This window comes from Rissa tridactyla, chromosome 6 (assembly GCF_028500815.1).
Source record: "Rissa tridactyla isolate bRisTri1 chromosome 6, bRisTri1.patW.cur.20221130, whole genome shotgun sequence".
In the NCBI taxonomy this organism is placed as follows: domain Eukaryota; kingdom Metazoa; phylum Chordata; class Aves; order Charadriiformes; family Laridae; genus Rissa; species Rissa tridactyla.
This window is the reverse complement of record NC_071471.1, coordinates 27,397,665-27,417,930: the sequence shown is the minus strand read 5'-3', so window position 1 is coordinate 27,417,930 and position 20,266 is coordinate 27,397,665. Positions and strand designations below refer to the sequence as shown.

The following is a 20,266-nucleotide window of genomic DNA, read 5'->3' as shown; positions in this document are numbered from 1 at the left end:
TAAACAGAACCCCGCTGTTCCTGTGTCCCCCCCGGCACACCGCGCCACATCGCCCCTCCTGCTGCCACCACCGAACTCTGGCGTAACTCAGGTGGCCCGTCGGGACTGCAGGAGGCAGGGCAGGATCGGGCTCCCCGCGGCGGCGGCAGGGACGATGCCGAGGGTGCTTGGCCACCCAGCCCAGCACCGTGCCCTTCTGCCCTGCCCACGTGCACCAAGGCGTGCATCTTCACGCGGTTGCTAATCCTAATAACAAGTGATCGTCCTGATATTCTTGATAGAGCTACAGGACTAATTTTAGCCCTGCTATCGCCTTGAATAATGAATATTGATTTTAGGAATGCGGCATTCAAATTATATATACATTAAAATATTAGTGAGATAGGCTAATTCTCTCCGTGATGCTGCCAAACTAAAACAAAACTGAAGACACCGGGGCGATCAGGCGCCAAGTGCAAATGATTCATCGTGCCCTGGATTTATCAGAGTCCATCTACTTACCACTTCAAGAAAAGCATTGGCTGTGCAAAGGCCCTGTTCTACAGTAGCAAAGCACTGCGCCCTGAAGTATCCTGTGTTTTCTTGAATAAATGGATATGGGAATAATGGAAATGGGAGGGCTGGCAAGATGTGACCCATCCCATATGTGAAGGGGAAATACCTGGTGTCCCAAGGGCTCCAGCACCAGGTCAGACCAAGGGAGGGCTGAGACCCCCATGCTGGCCGTCCTGCCCGCATTGCTCTCAGCTGAGCTTCCCAGTGCCACAGGGCTGCCTCTCCCAGCACCCTCCCACAGCTCCCAAATATTTTCTTGCTGCATCAACCGCAGTTGCCAGCATTTTGAGGATAACATGGAGTTTAGATGCCGCTCTCCCCGCTGCCTATTCACAGAATCAAGAATAAGAGATGACTATCAGCTGGTGAATTTAACAGAATTGAACAGAAAGCTCCAGGGCGGGCTCCTTTCTTGGGCTGATTAATGCCAAGGAGAAGGAGTCGTGTTAGAAAATGTGATTGATGACTCTGCAGAGGAGCACAGACGCTGCGGTCAAGGGCTGGCCCCGTGGGATTTATGAGCCTGCGCCGGGTGAAGGTTGAGTCCCCAGGGAGCTGCGTGCCATGGCTCCCACCGCCCTCGGCCGCAGGTGACAGCAGGGCTGGGGGAAGAGGGCAGAGGGGACACAGAAGGGCTTGTGTGCCAGGACTCGCAGGACACGCTGACGCACCCGGGTGCAGTTTCCCTGCACAGAGGACGGCTGGCGAGGATCCCACCTCGCCACGCTCCCGCCTGCGTCTTCCTGCCCCCCGCCCCCCCCGGCCGCACCGATCCAGCTGCGCACAGCTGGGCTGGAAACTGCACTGCTGGTCTGATCTGACTTAAAAGCCATGTTCTGGAAAAGCCTGTGGGGCCTCCTGCAGCCACGGCATGCCAGGGATCGCATACGGCTCAGCACACAAGTGCTGGGGGCTGGAATCAGTGGATGTGGAGCTGATGCACATCCACCTTTGCCTGGAGGCTCTTAAGAGGGTGCCTTCTGCTCGGTGTTTGGGACAAGGAGATTTTCAGTGCCAACGAGCCCTACGTGCCTCCTCCAAGTGCCACCATTGCCAAAGTCACAGTATTTTCATATACATACCCAGGCTTCACGGCTTGCAGGGTCTCCCTGTGCCCTGCAAGCACGCAGGCAGCACAGCTCCGGCACAGAGACAGCAGCCTCAGGCAGCAACACAAGTGGGATCTTAATAAATAAATAACTTGGCTCTCACTGCCAACACCTCCCACCACACATGGAGAGGATGACAGCCGAGAGACGCTACTTCTCCTCTCCGGAGCACAGCAGTGACTGCGCATTTATTTCTGGTTCCCAGAGGGATGCAGGCTCAGCTGTATGTCCCTCTGCCTGGAGCTGCTATATCTTGCCAAAGATACTGGCTGTTGTGCTGGAGCAGGACTGCCCTGACACGGCCAGCAGACTGCAAATTCACGGTCCGGTGAACTCCAGTCATGCCACATGGAAGGAGCATCTCCAAGAGAAGGGTGTAAGGCAGCTCCCAGCCTCTGGCTGGCAATGGCAGTGGCAAATACAGGTCCAAGCCCTGCAAACAGTTTGGGGATGTTCCCAGTGCTTGTTCCGAGCTGCAGCGCCTGCCAGTGCCCAGCCCTCGCTGCCAGCGGAGGACCAGAGAGGAGCCAGGGCTCTGCAAGGGTGCAAAGGGGAAAGCTGGGGCTGCACCATCTCGTGCCCGTTAGCACATGCAGCTGCTCCAGCAGCAATCTCTGAGGCAACACCGTGGGTATCAGGGCAGGAAGGGAATTCCCATCTACATGGGTGGCATTTCACAGCTGCCAAAATGCCCTCCTCGCCAGCTCCCCGGCAGCGTTTCCTTGGTTCAGCAGGATAGGAGTCTGCCAAGAGGAATCAGCTTAGCAAGAGATCCAGGTACCCTGGCTCTTGTCCCAGAGCCCTCCTCGGTGCAGAGCTGTACTCCAGCCTGTGCTGGGATGGGATGAGGAGATGAAAATGTTTCTTTAATGCCTATCCTAAGCGACACTGGAGTTTCTTACAGTGGTACTCTGCTACTCCAGCAAAGCCTTAGCTGCTTCATCCCACAGCTTCCCAAGCAATTTCTGGGAATGCCTGCCTGGCTGTGTGGACAACAGAAGGAAGGGTACCAGTTCCTGGAGCCCACAGGTACCCCCCGAATGCAGGGGATGCCAGTGGAGAATGGCCAGAGCTCCCCCACGCCCAGCCTGACTCACACAGCGAGGAGTGAAATGAATAACCACTTCAGCCTCTTCTCTGCGGCAGCAGCCAGGGAACAGCTGAAACAGCCCAGCTCCTGCTTGCCGGGGGGAGCATCTGCCGTGCGAGCCCCTCCGCGGCTCATGTGCCAGCGCTGGGCTCCTGGGTCTCAGCAGGCGCTTGGGAAATGGGTCCCCAGTGGAGAGGGCAGGATCTGCTGCAAAACAGGGCTGTCGTCCCAGCCAGCGAGCTGCTCCTGCCATGGGGAGGGCTGCGCAGGGACACTGCTGCATGAAAGCTGCTCTGCACTCTCCACCTCAAGGACCTGGCGTGTGGGGGAGTAACATCTATGAAAGCTTTGCTTCGTCTAGGGAGCTTTGTCAGTTTGAAAGTGACCTTGTCCCAAAGATCGTTTGTGGAGGGGAAAAAAAACCCTGAAACCTGTGACCAAAGCTTCGGAGACCATGTCTCCCAGGGGAACCGACTGGGTATGGATTGCACAACAGCTTCTGCGACAGGGACCACGAGTGGAGGCATGTGTGTGAGGCTGCCCAGAGGAGACATCTGTGCCAGGGACACGTCCCTGAGACGCAGCACTTGTTTTCCAGCCTTCAGGGTGGTGACGACTTTGAGCTGCGGCCAGGCTAGGTTTTTAGTCCATGACCCAAGGAGGAAAGGCTTGGTGTGCCGTTCCTGGGCTTCAGCCTGTACCCCAGCTCTTGCAAGCAACTTGGTTTCTATTTTCTGCATATCCTAGGATCCTGCAAGCTTTGAATATTAAGGCTTTTAGATCTCTATAAGGACATTTTGCTCATCTTGGCTGCTTTCTAAAGGACCGGAGAGCAGGCACAGCCAGCCCTGCCACCTCCTCACCTCCTGCGTACTGCACCAGTGGCAGCATCCTATTTTATTCCACCTTCCCACCCCTGGGCACGTGTCCAGGACTAGTCTAAATTTTCTTGCCAACACATTTTTCCTCCAAGATGTTCCGCCAGTCAGTAATGCCCTAATGTGCCGTCTAAAGGTTCTTCCCAAATCTGTTTTGGACAATTCCCAATTTGTAACCCAAGATGACTGCCTGAGCAAAGAAAAAACCATTGCCGGAGGACTGTGGGACAAGGGACACCCCAGTGCCTGGGGCAGCCCCTTAACTTGGGGCTTCATCTCCCCCTTGACACCCCTTTCACAAAGCAAAGACCGTAGAAGCCCAGAGGATCTGTTCCAGGTCCCCCCAAGGGTTACAAACCCATTCACCACCTCCTTCCAGCCTAAACTTGGTCTCGGCCACTTCATTTCCAGAGACATCCTTCCATGCAAATCCTCCCCTTCCTCTCCCAATCCCCAGGGAATTCACACGTATCTGCGCTTCCACTTGGGGATCACAACGCGCGCACGTGTACAGCATTTCACAGCAGCAGGCCGGTGGCGGTGGCGATGTCGAGCGGGGACACCAATGCCACTGCCTTTCCGTGAAACACTCAGCCAGGGCTCCAGGAAGCCTCCACAGAAGGCAACGCTTTTGGAGGCCCCATAGCCTGGCTCCTTGCACACCCCATAAGCAACGCCCTCCCCCTGGGCTCTGCTGCGGGCAGGGGCTGGGCTGGGCTGGGGCAGGGAGGGAGCACAGGCCAGGGGAAATGCTGCTGCCAGGTCCCCATGGTGGGTGAGCGCTGGCAACCCCCGAAGACAGCCTGTCCTCGCCACCCGCCCCGCTCTCCTCCCCTAGAGACACCGACCTGGTGCCGGCAATTAGAGGCGGTTAAGCAGCTCCTGGACTACCATAAACATGGCCATAATTACAGCCTGTTCTCACTCCCGGCCGGGAGGGACCGGCCTGCCCGGCTCTGCATTTCCTGAGCCCTTTGCAAAATCCCCGCAGGAGGGAGAACACCAGACCACTAATTGTGGTGACTTTCCTTCCAGCCCCCCCTGCCCCAGCAAATACACCCAGCAAATAACCAGCACTAGAAAAAAAGACTGGTCCACCAGAGAACTTTTTAGGCTCTCCAGAAACGTATTGCAGATTTCATGCTAATCAGTTGTCTCTTATTTCCCCATAAAGGCAAATGAGAAAAGGCTTTTCGGTAGTGACTTCCCCAGAGCAGCCTCGATCTTATCCTTGCTCGAGTTTGTCCGAATGTCTAGCTAATGGAGGCTTACGTCAAATATTGCTCATCTGAAGTTAAATCTTACACGCTGAAGGCTGCTCTTTGTTTTTAAATCAAAAGGCTTGTGGCTCCATCAAGGAGCTGAAAGAAAGCCTGGATTTGTACTTCTCTGCAGTTTTAAACATGACACTCTCCCTTTTATTTATTTTCCTTTTTTTAAACTCTGAAGGCTCAGCAGGCAAGCCTCTGCAGAGACGAGGGCTTTGCACCGGTGAGATCTGCAAACATGTCTCTTCTTTCTGGAACTTTATTTTTCTCACGGTCTCTGAAAAGGCGAGATCAGGTGATACGTGTGGGATTGGCCCTGTACAGGTGCAGATCAGGTACTGGAGGAGGTGGAAAAACATTACTGTGTATACTCGAAAAAAAAAAAGAAAGAAAAGAAAGAGACAGGGAAAGAAAGAGCGAGTGAGCACATTTTTGAATAGGCCAGGTCTAGTTCTTGGCAGGATGACTCAGGCTTAGCTGGCAGACTATGGGAATAGGAGTGTGAGAAAGTCAGTCAAGCGGAGGGGAAAAAAAAAAAAAAAAGATTCAAGTCCCCAGGCAAAATACTTGTTTTTTTTTTTAAAGTAACCCCACGAACTGTCCGAACCAGCTGGCGGTAGCCGGAGAAGTACGGCTGGGCCAGAGCCGAGGGACAGGCACCACCCTGCGGTTTCGCGTTCACCCGACCATGGGAGCGCACGCACCGCCGCGTCTGCGGCCGCCCACGCGTGCGAGCGCCAGGGAGCCTCACCCACAACCACCACGGCTTCCCTCAGCCCTGCATCTGCCACTGTGCGCCCCTGCCCTCCGACCCACACGCCCACAGAGATCGGCCAGGCGCTGGCCATGTCCTGGCCATGGTGGCACCTGCGCGTGGGCAGGGGCAGGCCACCATGGTGATACCTAGGCTGCCGTGGGAAGACCCAGGCTGCTGTGGGAAGACCCGGGCCACCATAGCGAGGCCCAGGGCACTGTGGTGACGCTGAGGGCACCGTGGGAGGACACGGGCCACCTCAGCGGGGACCGGGGGCCGCGACCGGCCCCTCACACAGTAGCTGGCCTCTGGCCACCACAGCTGGGCCCAGGCCGCCGCGTCCCGGCCGTCTCCCCCCACCCCCGAGGGCCGCGGCCCCCCACAGCGCAGCCCGCCCCGAGGCCGGCAGCCGGCGCCCCCCGAGGGGAGCGGGCGGGGCCGCGCCTGCCACGGGCGCCAATTAACCCGGTAATTAGCGCGGCGCTCCCCGAGGTCCGTCCTCCCGCCCGCCCCCCCCCCGCCCCCGCCCTCCCTGCGCGCGCGGGGGCGGTGCCCAAGGGGTTAAACCGCGGCCGCCCTCCCGCCCGCCCCGCGCCAATTGGCCGGCGGGCGGCCGCGCGGCCCCCAGCCAATGGGCGGGCGCCGTCCACGAGCGGGGCCGCGTGCGGGCGGCGCCCATTGGCTGGGCGCGAGTGTGGGAACGGCGGCGGGGGACGTTTCACACGAGCCGCGCGCGTGCGGCGCGCGCTATAAGTAGGGGTGGCCAAGGGCGCGCGGCACCCGCTGCCGCCGCCGCCGTCGTCCGCACGCCCCGCAGCGCGCGCGCCTGCCCGCCCGCCGCCCCCCCCGTCCCGCCCCCGTTCCCCGGCGCATCTTCCGCGGCGGCGGGCGCTGCAGGATGCCGGCCGACCTGATGGAGAAGAGCAGCGCCTCGCCGGTGGCCGCCACCCCGGCCAGCGTCAACGCGACGCCCGACAAGCCTAAGACGGCGGCGGAGCACCGGAAGGTAAGGGGGGACGGACGGACGGACGGACATACGCGGGTGGCAGCGGGGACGGGTAGAGCCGCGCCGGGCGCTGACCGCTGGCTCTCTTGCAGTCCTCCAAGCCAATCATGGAGAAGCGGCGGCGGGCGCGCATCAACGAGAGCCTGGGGCAGCTGAAGACGCTCATCCTGGACGCGCTGAAGAAGGATGTAAGCGGGGGGGAACCGGGGATAGGGTCGGGGGGGGGCGGGCGGCGCCGCTGCCGGACCGGTCTGAGCCTCGCCTGTGTCCGCAGAGCTCGCGGCACTCCAAGCTGGAGAAGGCTGACATCCTGGAGATGACCGTCAAGCACCTGCGAAGCCTCCAGAGAGCTCAGATGACCGGTGAGTCCCAGAGGGGGGAACCGGGGAGGGAGGGCCGGGGCGGCTCTGCCTGCATCCCGGGGGCTGGGGGCATCGCACTCCCTGCCGGTATCCTTGGTAGTGAGGGTAACGGGGACACCCGGCTCCCCACCTGCATCCTGGTACCGGGGGGTGATGGGGGGCACTGTGCTCTGTACCTATATCTACGGTACAGTGGGCTAGTGGGCTCCTCACCTGCATCCTGGGCACTGGGGGGCCATGGGGGGCTTGGTGCTCCCCACGTGTGTGCTTGGTATCAGGGGGTGATGGGGGGCACGGTGCTCTGTACCTGTATCCCAGGTGCAGGGGGGCTGTGGGGGGCACTGTGCTCTCGCTGTCTGCATCCTGGGCACTGGGAGGGCTGCGATCCTGGCTTGGGTCCCTTCTGCCAGTGGAACTGTGCTTCCCACCTGGATCTGTTTTGGGGGGGCCGGAGACACAGCAGCCACTGGGCGGATGGTGTTCCCAAGCTGGATCCCCAGTACTCGAGAACATATGACGCTTGGGGGCTCTCTGTCCCCCACCTGTTTTCCTGATGCTTGGGGACTTGGTAGTGGGGGGATTATGCTTTCCATGCGGATTCTTGGCACCCATGAGCACATGACATGCTGCCAGAGGGACTGCACTCCCTGCCTGGATCCCCTGCTCGGAGGGGCTGTAAGATGCAACACTGGTGGGCTGCACACCCTCATCCCTTGCGGAGCCTGCTGACCGCTGTGTCCCCTCTCTCCCTCCGTAGCCGCGCTGAGCACAGACCCCACGGTGCTAGGGAAGTACCGTGCCGGCTTCAGCGAGTGCATGAACGAGGTGACGCGGTTCCTCTCCACCTGCGAGGGTGTCAACGCTGAGGTGCGCACCCGGCTCCTGGGCCACCTGGCCAGCTGCATGACCCAGATCAACGCCATGAACTACCCTGCGCCCCCCCCGCCACCACCACTGCCGCCCGCTGCAGCCTTTGGGCCACCCCTGGTGCCACCGGGCAGTGGCGCGGGGCCACTCCCAGGCATGCCCTGCAAACCAGGCGCCGACGCAGCCAAGGTTTATGGTGGCTTCCAGCTGCTGCCTGCCTCCGATGGGCAATTCGCCTTCCTCATCCCCAGCACCGCCTTTGCTCCCGGTGGTGCTGTGCTGCCCCTGTACGGTGGCCCACCCACAGCTGCCACCGCCGCCTCGCCGCCTGGCCCGCCACCCGGCACAGCTGACTCGGTGTGGAGACCCTGGTGAGGGTGGCAGGCACTGGACTGGACTGAGCACCGCACCCCGTGCCGCTGGCACGGCTGTACATAGGTTATATGTTCATATTGGATTGTGCCTTTGTACCATAGCACTCCCTCGACAGTGTTTCGTGTTTTACACGAGATCTTTTTTTTCCTCCCTTCCCTCCCCTTCCTTATGTGACACCAAAGATCGGGGTTTTTTTTTTTTTTTGAATGCTCTTAAAATAAAAGTGTCTCTTCCATTTTGGAAGGCCTTTGGAGATAAGTTGGAGTGCTGGCATGTGTGCATAGGAGGGGGGAGCCCAGCTCCCGGCTGCCTGTGGATTGTGCAGCTCCAGGGCTGCCCTGTCCTGCTCTCCAGGCTGGAGCTGTTGCTCTTACCCTCTGTCCCTTCTGTCTTGTGAAATCACCTGGCCCCTCTCCCTGCCCCGGGGCAGATGTAATTACTGCTTCCTTGGGAAGCAGCTTGACTTGTTAAAAAGAGCTTATGTTTGCAGAGCTGGTGAATGTGCTGAGAGAGGCACCTCTGCTCTGTTCCTGGCTCCTGGGGCTGATGGAGTGGAGTAGCCCAGGTAAAAGCGAGACGGATTCAGCGTGGAGCCTGACAGCCCAGCTCCCACACTGGGCTTCCCCGGCTAAGCCTCCTGCCCCGGACCCGGTGGGGCCCACTCCCAGTGGTGGTGTAAATCAGGAATGACTTCAGTCGGTTGATTTAGAGAGCGGAGCGGTGCCTGCCAGCTTCTCGCGTTACAAAAACACTGTCTCTCGGCAGGACAAGCCTGACATGAGTGCTCCTGTCTCCTGGCTGATGGGCTGCAGCAGGCGCTGGGCACCACCTCCACCTGGACTTAAAAGCACAGAGCTGTTCCCAGCCCCAAGCACCAGCCAGGCCCTGCTTGATGATTAATGCTCTGCATGTGTTTTTGATAGAGTTGGGCATTTCCTCTGCTGTTATATGGAAAACATGTGTCTGGGGGAGTGATGTGGGGCTGTGCGGACTATCTCTATAACAGCGAGCAGCAGCTGACCCCTTTGACTTGGTCATGCCCCATTTCCAGGCAAGATGCAAGCCCTAGATAGAGGTGAGCGGCAGTCTCTGGTTACAGCTTGCATCGCCCTTCTTAACAAGTCCTAACTCGGAGCGGACAGCTTTAAACGGTGCCAGGATCCACTGGGGATTCCTTCTAAATCCTGCCGCAAAAGCTTGTTGGATTTTGTCCGGATCAGCCAGGTGCTTGACTGTATGCAGGTGCTGGGGAAGTGAAAGCTGGGGAGAGTGTGAGACCAGACAGATTAAACCTGCTGGGGTTTGTAATCCCTGCCCCGTTTTCTCCCTGTATACAAACAGATCCTCCTGATCTGAAAAGTACTTCTTGGGATGGATTTTGGAGGGGCCTGTGGGGTGTCTGGGATCTCTCTGCAGGGCATGCTGATGAGGATGTGGCAAGTGGCAGCTCCCTTTTAAAAGGGGCTGCAGGGTATGATCTCCGTGGGTGATGCAGCAGAGCTTCCCGTCCTCCGTCTCCCAGTGTCTTTGCTGGCCTGCCTGTTGCCACCCTCACAGTGGCATCTCATGGACAGGTTTTGTGTGCCAGGCTCGGGAATGTTGGACTTGCTGTCCCTAGGCAGGTGCGTGGCTGTATGGGCTGATCCTGCCTTCCCTTCCACCAGCCATAGCGTCACATTTCTGCGCTGGAGGTACGGAGGGCAGGACTGAGCCCACCTTGTGTTCAGAGGAGTGCTTGCAGGACCCATCTGGGAATCGCATCAGACAAGCTCTGGCTCCTGGACAGCCTGCCTGGGGCTGATGCAGACCAGTAACGCATCACCTGTAAGAGCTGAGGCTGTTCCAGCTTAGAGTCTTCTGCTGAAGCAGTTGGTTTGGAAAGCGCATTAGGGAGGAAAAAAAAAAAAGAAAAAAAAAAAAAAAGACTTTGCTGTAGGCTAATGGAGAACATATAGCAGATCCAGGAGTGAAAGACAAGACGAACCTATTTGCTAATGGAGTTTAAATAACCTAGTATAAAGCAGATATGCCATGCTTGGACCGCTTTCTCCAAAGCTTTCTGTGTTTACTCTATTCCACAGCCTGTTGACATGAGAGATCTGCTTGAGTTTGTGAGCTTTGAGGGGATCAGAGCAATTCCCAGGGGCCGCGCTCTTGATGCCAATTCACTGAGCCCGTGACAAATTGGGATGACAAATGCAGGCTGTGGCTCTGCGGATGGTGATGTGCAGGAGTTGCCCTTCAGGTGCAGCAAGCGCCTTCAGGCTGGTGCGGTGGGATGAGCGGGCAATGGTCGAGGAGGGATGGGATGCCGGGGAAGGGACAGGGCTGAGCTGGATGGTGGCTTCTCGTTTGCCTGTGACCACACGCGGGGCTGTGCAGGATAAATAGGAAAATGGACTGGATTCAGTGCTGCCAGATGGAATGCAGCTCCTGTTGGCTTCCCTGGGGAGCCTGGCGAGCCCAGCCTGCCAGCGGAGAGGACGCTGGGGAGGGCTGCAGCCAGGTCTGTCCCTCTCAGATTATCACTTTTGGGCTTGTAAGCAGTTTGCCGCGATCCGATGTGTGCGTTTGCAGCCTGGAGAGCGCTGGGGGGGGAGCAGTGCTCCATCCCTACCTGCACGGGGGTCCGGAGGGCTCTGCCAGCACCCTGCTGTGCCCCCCACCCACCGCGGGGCTCACATCCCCCGCTGCCCCTCGCATCCCTGCAGCTCCCTTCCATCGGCTGCTGTCCCGGGAAACCTGTCATTAAAGTCAATTAACTTTTCCCACACTCCTCGCGAGCGGTGTAAAAACCCCTCCTCGCTTCCTCCTTGGCTCTTAAGTGCTACCATATGGCACGGGCCCCCACGCCTTCCCCCCCTCCCCAGCGCCCGCCCTGCCTTTGATTCCAGCCAGACAGCCGGAGCTTTATGATTTAAGCCGGGAGAGCCCTCGTACCAAGCCCTGGGCCGCTCTGCGGCCAAGGTGGTTTTTTTAGCAGGCAAGGCTGTTTTCTGGCAGGAAATGAATAGCTCCCAGATGAGCTCAGGAACCTGAGAGGTCGTGAGAAAGGAGCGAACCCCCGGCGCGGTGGCCGGCTGCCAGGCGGCGTGGGGAGCGCGGGAGGGAGGGAAGGGAGCCCGCCGCCGGCACACGAGCCCGCTCCAGCCCCCGCTGGCAGGCAGCGAGGCCGAACGCCGGCAGCCCGTGGCCGAATGCCGGCAGCCCGCCGCCGCACGCCGCCCGCACGCCTCGGACGAGACCCGGCCCCGCGGCCCCCTGGCCGGCTGTCCCCAACCATCGTCTTCGCTCGTGCCAGGGGCTCGCGGCCGCGGGCTCGACCTCGGGCTGGGATCCAGGCCTCCAGCCCGCGGGGAGCATGGGGATGGGGAAAAAGCAGCCTGGCAGCCGGGCTGGGATTTGGGGCGGGGGGGGGGTGCGGTGGATTATGTGGGGGTGCCAAGTACTGCAAACCTCCCCAGGAGCTGCAGGTGTGCGAGCAGGTTGGTGACGGCTGCTCGCTGCAGGGACCAGGATGCTCCAGCCCCACGGCTACCACCCAGGGCATGCAGCCCCCCCCAGCCCCACAGCAGGGCTGGATCCTGCCCAGACCTAGGGAGCCCCTGGCCCGGGTTTGTGCCAGTGCCCCGAGGCCAGCACCCACCTTGGCTCTGCCATGGGCCCGGGGGCAGGGTGGGGAAGGGGACCTGTGATTTACAGGGGTGACATGTGTTTTACTTAAAACAAGTCAAACAAAAGCCTAGTTTGTTTTGCAGAGCGCAGACTTCCGGGGGTGGGGGGGGGTCAGCCCAGACAAATGACTCCGCTCCCGTTCATTAAACATTTGCGGCCAGCCACGCCATCAGCTGGTGCTGGGGACGGCATTCCCAGCTGAGCTGTGACAAACTTCTCCCCTTCCCAGCCTCTGCAGCAGGAGGGATTTCCCATGTCCCCTGCCCCAACATAGCTGTCCCCCAGCACAGGGATACCAGCTCCCTGTGACAGTGCCTTGCAAATGTCTGAGGACAGCGATTTGACCCACACAGGCTCTAGTTCGCTCATCTCTTGTCTCAACCCTGGGCTGGCACCATCTGTGAGCTGGCTTGGGGGCACATGTCCTGCCTGCTGGCACCGCAGCAAGGGTGGCACAGGGGCTGTGTGACATGGGAGGGGCGCAGGGCTGGGGGGGTGTTTGCCAAGGGGGGTGCGGAGGCAGCAGTGCAGGGCAGAAGTGCTGTTGCTGAAGGACAGCCATGGAGGTAGGGCTACCTGTAATCTGTAACGATTAGGAAGCTGTTTCCAGCCAGGGTTTATTGCCAATAAAGCCAGCTCAGCACAGCTGCTGGGGCATTAACTCTCATCTGCCCAGCACCACAAGAGCCCTGGGCTTTGCCTTCGGGCCCAAGGAGACCAAACACCCGCAGCAGGGCATGGCACAGCCCTCCCCCGCTGGGGACACTGCCAGCACCCTGCGCGGGTGGGACATGCCACGCCGGCACGTGCTCCCAAAGCCCCCAGCACCAGTTCCCTACGCCTGCTGCCCACAGCATGGGGGGAAGCAGCGGGAGCCCGGCCACAGGGGCGAAGGCTCCGTACCCCAGCTCCTGAGGGGTTCAGCTGCACAAAAGCAGCGTCCCGCTTAATTAAAAGCAGACCTGCTGTATCGAGCCTGCCAGCACACCAGCATGGCTCAGGCAGCTCTGCTGGATCGGAGGCCGGGACTCAGCCCCGCCGTGGGACTGGGACACACGGTGGCCCAGGGGCTGGGAGCCAGGGCAGGGTCACCATGTGACTCCCCGCAAAGCCACGTCTCCCTTTGTGTCGTCCCAGCCCCCCGAGGAAACACAGCCTGTCTCCAATCCAGCCTGCTGCTGCCTAGCACCTCGCCAAAAGTCATCCCTAAAACTGCCCCTGGAGCGGTGCCTCTGCTGGGCCCTTCCTCCCCATGGGCGCAGGGTCCCATGCCACCCCCAGGCTGTCGGGTCCCATCACACCACCCAGCCGTGCCAGCACCGGGACTGCCAGCGAATGCGCCTGCCCTGCAAGGGAGATACCTCCTGAGGAGCCATGGTAGCACTAGGAGGAGGCTGCTCTCTGCTTTGGATCCTTGGGGACTGGGACAGCATGAACCACTCTGGATGTGGGTGCACCGGGATGCCTCGCAAGAGCCTTCCCAAGGATGCCCTGTGTTTTGCTGGCTTTTTTTGGCTGCCAAGGAGGTCAGAGGGCTGTCGGCAACGACTGGGGGCTGCCGTGGCTCTTCCCACTGCAGAAGATGGGCTGCAGCTCTGTTCTCTGGAAAGCATTATGAGTTCTTGAAACTGTAAAACAATCTGGCTGGTGTCTCTCCCTCTGACGTTGGAAGTCTGGACAGTGTTTGTACCAAGAGAGGGAGCAGGATGTAGAGACACATGCTGAACCTCACAGTTACGTATCTTGCCTGGCTCTCACTCCCGCAGCTCTGCTGCAGCCCAGGCACAGATAAAACCCCATCTCTTTTGGCAGTGCTGACACACGTAGGGCATCTGCCAAACAGGGGAGACAGTTCTGGGCCTGAGCCCACTGCAGCCCAGCACCATCCTCACGGAGGCTAAACACTAGTATAAAGCAAGACCAAAACAGGCTGATCCCGCCGGGCTCAGGGAACATTTGGCTTTGGTTTTTTTTTTTTTGCAGCTCCTGCATCAGGCTGAGGCCCGTCCCTGCCTCCATCAGCAACAGGCTCAGCTCCAGACCTGGAAGACAACCTGCCTTTGTCCCAGCAGTGAAATGAATCCAGTTTATGGTGGGGGAGAGCAAATGTCCCGTTGCACTCGGATTTAACTGCAACATGTAAATGCAGAGCAATACCGGAGTCCTTCCCGGCTACGGAGGAGAGACCAGGACATCCTTCATGGCTACATTGTGGTGGGTGCTGGAGGAGACAATGAGCCTGGAAGGGGATGAGGGAGCTTTGGGATGATGATGCATCAGGACAAACCCTTCCACTAGGCAACATTCCCAACAAAACCAGTCCCGTACATGGTGAATGGACAGGTAAACTGGAGCCCTCATCCCCAGCTCTGCACCAGGGAGGGCTCCGGCTGACCCACAGCTACACAAGGGTCTCACGGTGAGGACCTTGGTGGGCCTGACGGCTTCCTTTCTCCCTGCAGCCAAGCCTCACTCCTTGCCATGGGGTCGGCACTGGCTTATCCCGCAGCACAGAGCTCCGCGCTTCCCTTCCCACGGGGCGGCTTGCTTTCAGCAGCCATCCTTCGGCTTTCATTGTGCTCTGAAACAGAGGGCCTGGCAGCTGGACAGCCCGGGCTGGTGTTTCTGAGCGGGCTCCAAGCAGCTGTTTGTGCTCTCGCAGACGGCGCTGGCGCTCGCTGCCTTCCCTGCTGGGCTCAGCTGCGTGCGGGCAGGCTGCGGGCAGAGGCTGCGGGCAGCCCCCTGCCCATGGCGCTGCCTGTCCGGGTCAGCCCCCCCCAGAGGTTTTGAGAGCGGATCTGGTGCTGGGCACCGGGTGAGCGGGGGTCACATCTCCACAAAGGGACGAGGAGCTGGACCACCATGGCCACCAGCTGCTGGAGAAGGTGGGATGGGAGCAGGCAAAGAGGCGAAGGGGAGAAGGGCATGGCGGTGAGCGACATTGTGCTTGCTCAGCCAGCGTCACAGTGAGCACGAGGGTCACCAGGCGCCTCTCGGGGAGCTCCTCCCGCGCCAGGGCAGCCCACGGCACAGCCACTGCTCCCCCCTGCTGCCATCGCCCCCCGCAGCAGACCTTGCACGGCGCGAGGGCTCCCTTATCACGCGGTGTTTGCCTGTCTGGAGGAGCAGGCTGCAGACAGGATTAGTTAACCATCACCCATGGGAAACAGGACAGGAAAAGGTCTGACGGCACGGGTTGTCCGTGGCCCCTTATCCTGCACAGGGGAGGCTCAGAGCCCAGCTGGCCCCATGCGCTCGCTAGTGGCTGCAGGCTGCTCCAGCCGCAGCTCCGGTGTCAGCCACATTTCACAGCTCAGAGTTGTCCCTCCTGCGTTAGAGCCTGCTGAGACCCCCCCCTCACAAAGTAAACAGGAGCCAGTTTATTCCTCACTGGAGTCGTTTCCCGGGGAGGTCAGGAGGGCTTTCCCTGGGGCTTGTGACAGCCCGCTAAGCTCCGTTGAGCCAAGGTGTTATGAGCGCACCGTGCACTGGGAAGAACAGTGTTTAGCCCTGGGGATGCCTGCAGCCTGCTCTGAACCTTGGGACAAAGTCCTGTTTGTCTTCCCTTGCTCTTCAGGGTGCTGTGCCCTGGGCTCCCCTGCCCGCTTGTTTATGGCACTGATGCAGAAAATTACGATGGCTGTAATTGCCAGTGGTTTGCTGATTGTGCGCCTGCCCCGTTTGCCGGGCCAGAGGCAAAAGCCCTAAATCCTCTTCCAAGGTTTGAAATCGTGTCATCCCGACGGGCAAGAAGGGGAAGGATTTACTTATGAATTTACTTAAAGAGTGCCTGGACGTAAAATAAGACCAGGGCATGAGCAACGCTGGCATCCCTGGGGATTGAACCCTGTAACACTGGTTCACTGCCCTGAAGTGCTTCCCTGCGCTGGGGAGGCAGCTGGACACCCCCACACCCTCTCCAGGCTTTGTGTGCGGGAGGCCGACCCCTGCACAGGCTGCCAGCTCTTCTTCTGGCACTGATCCCTCTGCAGCTCCGGCAAATTGGCAGAAAGCTTTCACGGGGCGGGGGGGGCAAGGCAGCATGGACTCAGGCTCCGTGTGCCTTAGCCAGCCCGACATCCCGGGAGCCTGCTCCTTGCAGGGTCCCTGCCTCCAGCCGGATGCTGCCGGGAGGGTCCGCAGGCTTTGGAGAATGGGGGGAGTGTGGGGGGGGGCAACCCCACCCCGCGTGCGAGACCCCAGCGGGAGCTCAGCAGCAGCTGCAGCGGGGCTGAGCAGAACGATGCATGATGTCTGGAGACAGCCAGCTACCGGCAGGAGCGTGTGGGAGAGGAGCTGCCCGCCACGGGGCCCTGCCTGCACGCAGGAGGGACCACACAGATGCTTCGCCCTCCGGCCCTTCGCAGCCTCGCAGTGCCTGGAAAGAGCAGCATGGATTTTCCATCCATCTGCCCCTGGGATAGGTCCCACCTCCAGGGCTGCTCCATCACCCGCAAAACCATTTTGGGGGTGCAGCCCTTGGCAGGGGGCTGGGGGAGGTGGGCTTGTGATGCTGGGTGCTGGGGGGGTGTCAGGCGTCGGTCTGGGGCCTGAGGGGGGTCACTATGGCCGAGGGAGCTTTGCACAGGACCCTGGGGAGGAGACAACGAGGATTTGGCCAGGCCTGGCGAGAAGGGCAGCAGAGCTGAAGCTGGTGTCGGCGGTGTGACGGACATGGGGACACCCCGACACGTCGTGCAGCCGCAGCCTTGCGCTGTGCAAGCTGGGGAGCACCAGCAGCGTGGCTACAGCACCGCCAAGCCCGCAGGGAAGGTCCCTGTGCACAGCCACATCGCAGCACAGTCGTGCAGAAAGGGTAAAACTTCAGATGCCGGGTGTTGTTTCAACCTCGGAGTCTCCTCAATAGCGAGCTGCCCTCCGGAGACCTCCGCTTCGGCCGCAGAATGGAAGTAGCAGCCTCAGCACTTTGGCAGGAGCAGTGAGCTTTCTGCCTCCCAGCCCGTCTGAATAGCCACAGAATTCATTATAGCCCCGTTTCACTTCTCCCTCCAATTATCCTCCTGGACAATGGGCCGGGGCTACGGCGGAAGGTCCCTTTCAGGAGGTGCCGGTGGCAGGACGTGCTGCTGGGGCTCGGCCGAGAGCCCCTTTGCTGGAGAGCAGTGACCTGAGTCCAGCAAATGCCACTTTCGGACCCAGGGGGTGAGTCTGCATGGGGTGGCAGGGCCATCAGCGACCGGGGGATGCTCCCTGCAGGGCAGGAAGCACTTATAGAAAGAGCTAGCCCCAGTCTGCGGAACACCTGCGATATAGGGGTATTTTGGTCAAAAGTAAGATTTTGATGATTAATTAAGTACCAGGGTGTCATTTTATCTTTATAAACACAGTGGGGATTCAGCCCACCTGGCACTTCTCTCTGCACAGCGACTTTGCAGCTAGCAAAGACCACAGGGACTATTTGCATCGTGGCTCTGACCCAAGGGACCGGGCTCCTGCAGGTGACACCTTGTGCCCAAGGACTCAGATGTCTTCCTTGCTGCGCTGTGGCCACCCAGAGCACTGCTTTCCAGCCAGCCATGTGTAGGCCATCAGCTGCTAAGGTGGAGAATCCATCAACAATTGGCACTGGAGCCCGTTTGGACTCTCTGAGAGCTCAGAGTTGGGCTTAAGGGTCAGAAGATGGACATGACAATCAGGTAAGGGCTGGTCTTCACCATTCCCTCCCTGGCTCCTTGGAATGTCCCCTCTCTTCCAGAGATGCTCTGCCCCAGCCATACTCATTGCTGCACAGCTCCCTAGAGCCCTGCTCCTGCTTGGCGGAGCAGAACTCGCTGGAGGGAGATTTGAGAGTGGTTGATGCTCGGAGCAAATTTTGGTCCGGGGAAGGAGGGAAGGGGCAGGTGCCCAAAGCCCACAGGCTTCGTGGGGGGATTTGCAGCCGTGCAGGCAGGCAGAGCCTGGAGGTTTGTGCAGCCATCCTGTCCCTTCCACCACTGGCTTTGCGAGGCATAAGGGCTGTTTTAGAGGACCTGGCACAGGGGAGTGACTTTGCACCAGCAGGTCCAATCCTGGCATGCTCGTGGCCATTTTGGTGTGCATGTCCCCGAAGCGGGCTGTGCCCCAAGCTGGAGAGCCTGCAGAGAAACCCCTGGAGAGCTGTGACAGGGGGTGAGGGTTTCCGATGGAGGCAGACAGGACACTCAGCCTACTTAGTTTATCAGGAAGAAGATCAAGAGGTGGCTTGATTACAGTCACAAGGACCTTGGTGCATAAGTACCTTGGCAGAAATAACAAGCCAGGTACTTAAGAGCTCTTTAATCTAGCAGGGAAAAGCAAAACAAGGGCCAATTGCTCCACATTTCTAGCAGTCTGGGTGATTAACTCCAGAAGGAGAGGCAGGAACCCCGGCTGCCTTCCGGGGCTGCTGCCAGGCTGGCTGGGGGCTCCTACCCCAGCATCACCTGGAGCAGCGTATTTTGCCTTGACATAAGGTACAAGAAACTTTTAGAGGTAGCAGAGGGGCTGCAGGGCTGGGGCAGCACGGGGTGACCTGTCAAACGCTTCAGCTGCAGAGGGGACACCTTGGCAGGCGAGGTGGCCACCGCCGGTCCTTGGGACAAGGCAGGGCACAGGCGGCATTGTCCAGGAGCAGTGGATAGAGTGGGACGGGGTGGGTGGCTCTGGCCAGGAAATCTGTAAATCGGTGTTTATGTTGCGATTGCAGCCGAAGGCTGTTTGTGCCAGAGGGATCTCCAGCTGCCGAGGTTTGAGCTCCCAACAGAGGGATGACTGGGCCCCTCTCTGCAAGCTCACAAACCCAACCGAAGCTCCCGAGGCCACAGGGGAGCTGGATTGCCCAGCAGCACACGGGGCTGATCCCGGTAATGCACCCCTGGGATCTCCTTCTGGACACAGCTAACAGGTACTGGGCAGCTGCCTCTTCATCGTGCTGACAGCACAGCGGAGCAGAAAGAGGGACGGAGCACTTATCCCATGGAGCCATTCACGTTTTTATTTAAATCCTATTTCCCCCCTCATTTTTACCGTTTTCTGCTTAAAAATCAACAGCCTGGCCAAGACCCTGTTGTGAAGCATCAGGAAGAGCCCTGGCCTGGCGGCGGGGGGGGGCGGCACGGGACCCTCCCGTGCAGCCCTGATGCCCGGCGTGCGGCTGGCGTGGCTAACAAAAGGCCAGCAGCGGGGCCAGCTCGTGCTGGGAGCGCCGCGGTGCCGCTGCTGAATGGCTCTTCCCGCACAGAGGAAGGCATGAAGAGGCGTAATCAAATAAGGGTATCAGCATGGTGCTCCTTGAACGGCGCTCCCAGCGTGAGCCAGCGGCGGGGCCGGCCGGAGGTGACAGGTATCTTTATCCCGCCACGCAGGAGAGCTCCAACGTCCCGCTGGCAGGAATTTGTCTGCAAATTTTCCCCCATTGAAAGGAGCGAGGCAGCCGGCGAGGCGCGGGCTGAGATGATCGCTTGATTAAGGCTGGGGCAGGCGAGGTGGAGAGACGGGGCAGCTCCCGGGGAGCCGTGCTCCCAGCCCTTAACCTCTCCTCGGGAGACCGCAAATTATATCTGTTAATGTATCAGCCCCCTGGTATCCTACAAACACGTCGCCCGGCTAAGTGCGCGACAAGACGTTTGCAGGAGGAGCTGTTACCTTTTCATCACTTAATCATTTTCATCATCATCATCGTTCAATTTATCTCGCAATAAAGTTTAACCCGGTGAGTCCCGGGGAAGGCAGGTAAGGAGGCTTACCGGCCCAGCTGGGCTGTAAACACGGCAGCAAAACGGCTGCAAAAGAGCTTTGAAGAGCCGAGGGAAACAGTTTTCGCTGCTCCCCTGTGAAATCGGGAAACCTTCCGCCACGGGAACAGGAGTATCCCAGCCCCGCTTCCCATCCCGGGACCCGGAGCGGCCGGAGGGAGGATTCTCCCCCGGTGTACTGAGGCTGGGGAAGCGGGGGGACACATCACGCATTCCCCCCCTGCCCCCGGGGTGCCAGAAGTGATTTACACAGTGCACCCGAGAGCAGAGTCAATTAAGGTCACATTTCTGTGTTGCTAAACAACAGGCGGCTCTGGGTTCAGGCCTGCTGAAAAGAAAACAAAAGCCACCCCTTGAAACGGGGGCTTTGAGAGGGTTCAAAGGAGCAGGAAACAAAAGGCGGGCTTTGTGGGCTGCCCTCGCCCGCGCCTTCCCGGGCCCTTCCGCCACCAGAGACACCGTTAATGTGGCAAGGGGGAGTTTTTAATTGTCCGGCACAAACAATGCTGGCATATTTAGGCCAGCCTCATTACAGAGCCATCCGAAATGCTTGAGAAGCATTCCCACCGCTTAGCATAAATAGCAGAAACGCTC

General features: G+C 59.5%; 1 protein-coding gene across 1 annotated transcript; it reads left to right on the top strand.

Moving 5' to 3' along the window:
- Positions 1-6,504: 6,504 nt before the first annotated feature.
- On the top strand, positions 6,505-8,516 carry HES1 (hes family bHLH transcription factor 1). The gene is made up of 4 exons (XM_054204786.1): positions 6,505-6,660; positions 6,753-6,848; positions 6,935-7,022; positions 7,780-8,516. Exons 1-4 carry the CDS (start codon positions 6,553-6,555, stop codon positions 8,262-8,264), a joined length of 777 nt encoding a protein of 258 aa, XP_054060761.1. The 5' UTR covers positions 6,505-6,552; the 3' UTR covers positions 8,265-8,516.
- Positions 8,517-20,266: the final 11,750 nt, after the last annotated feature.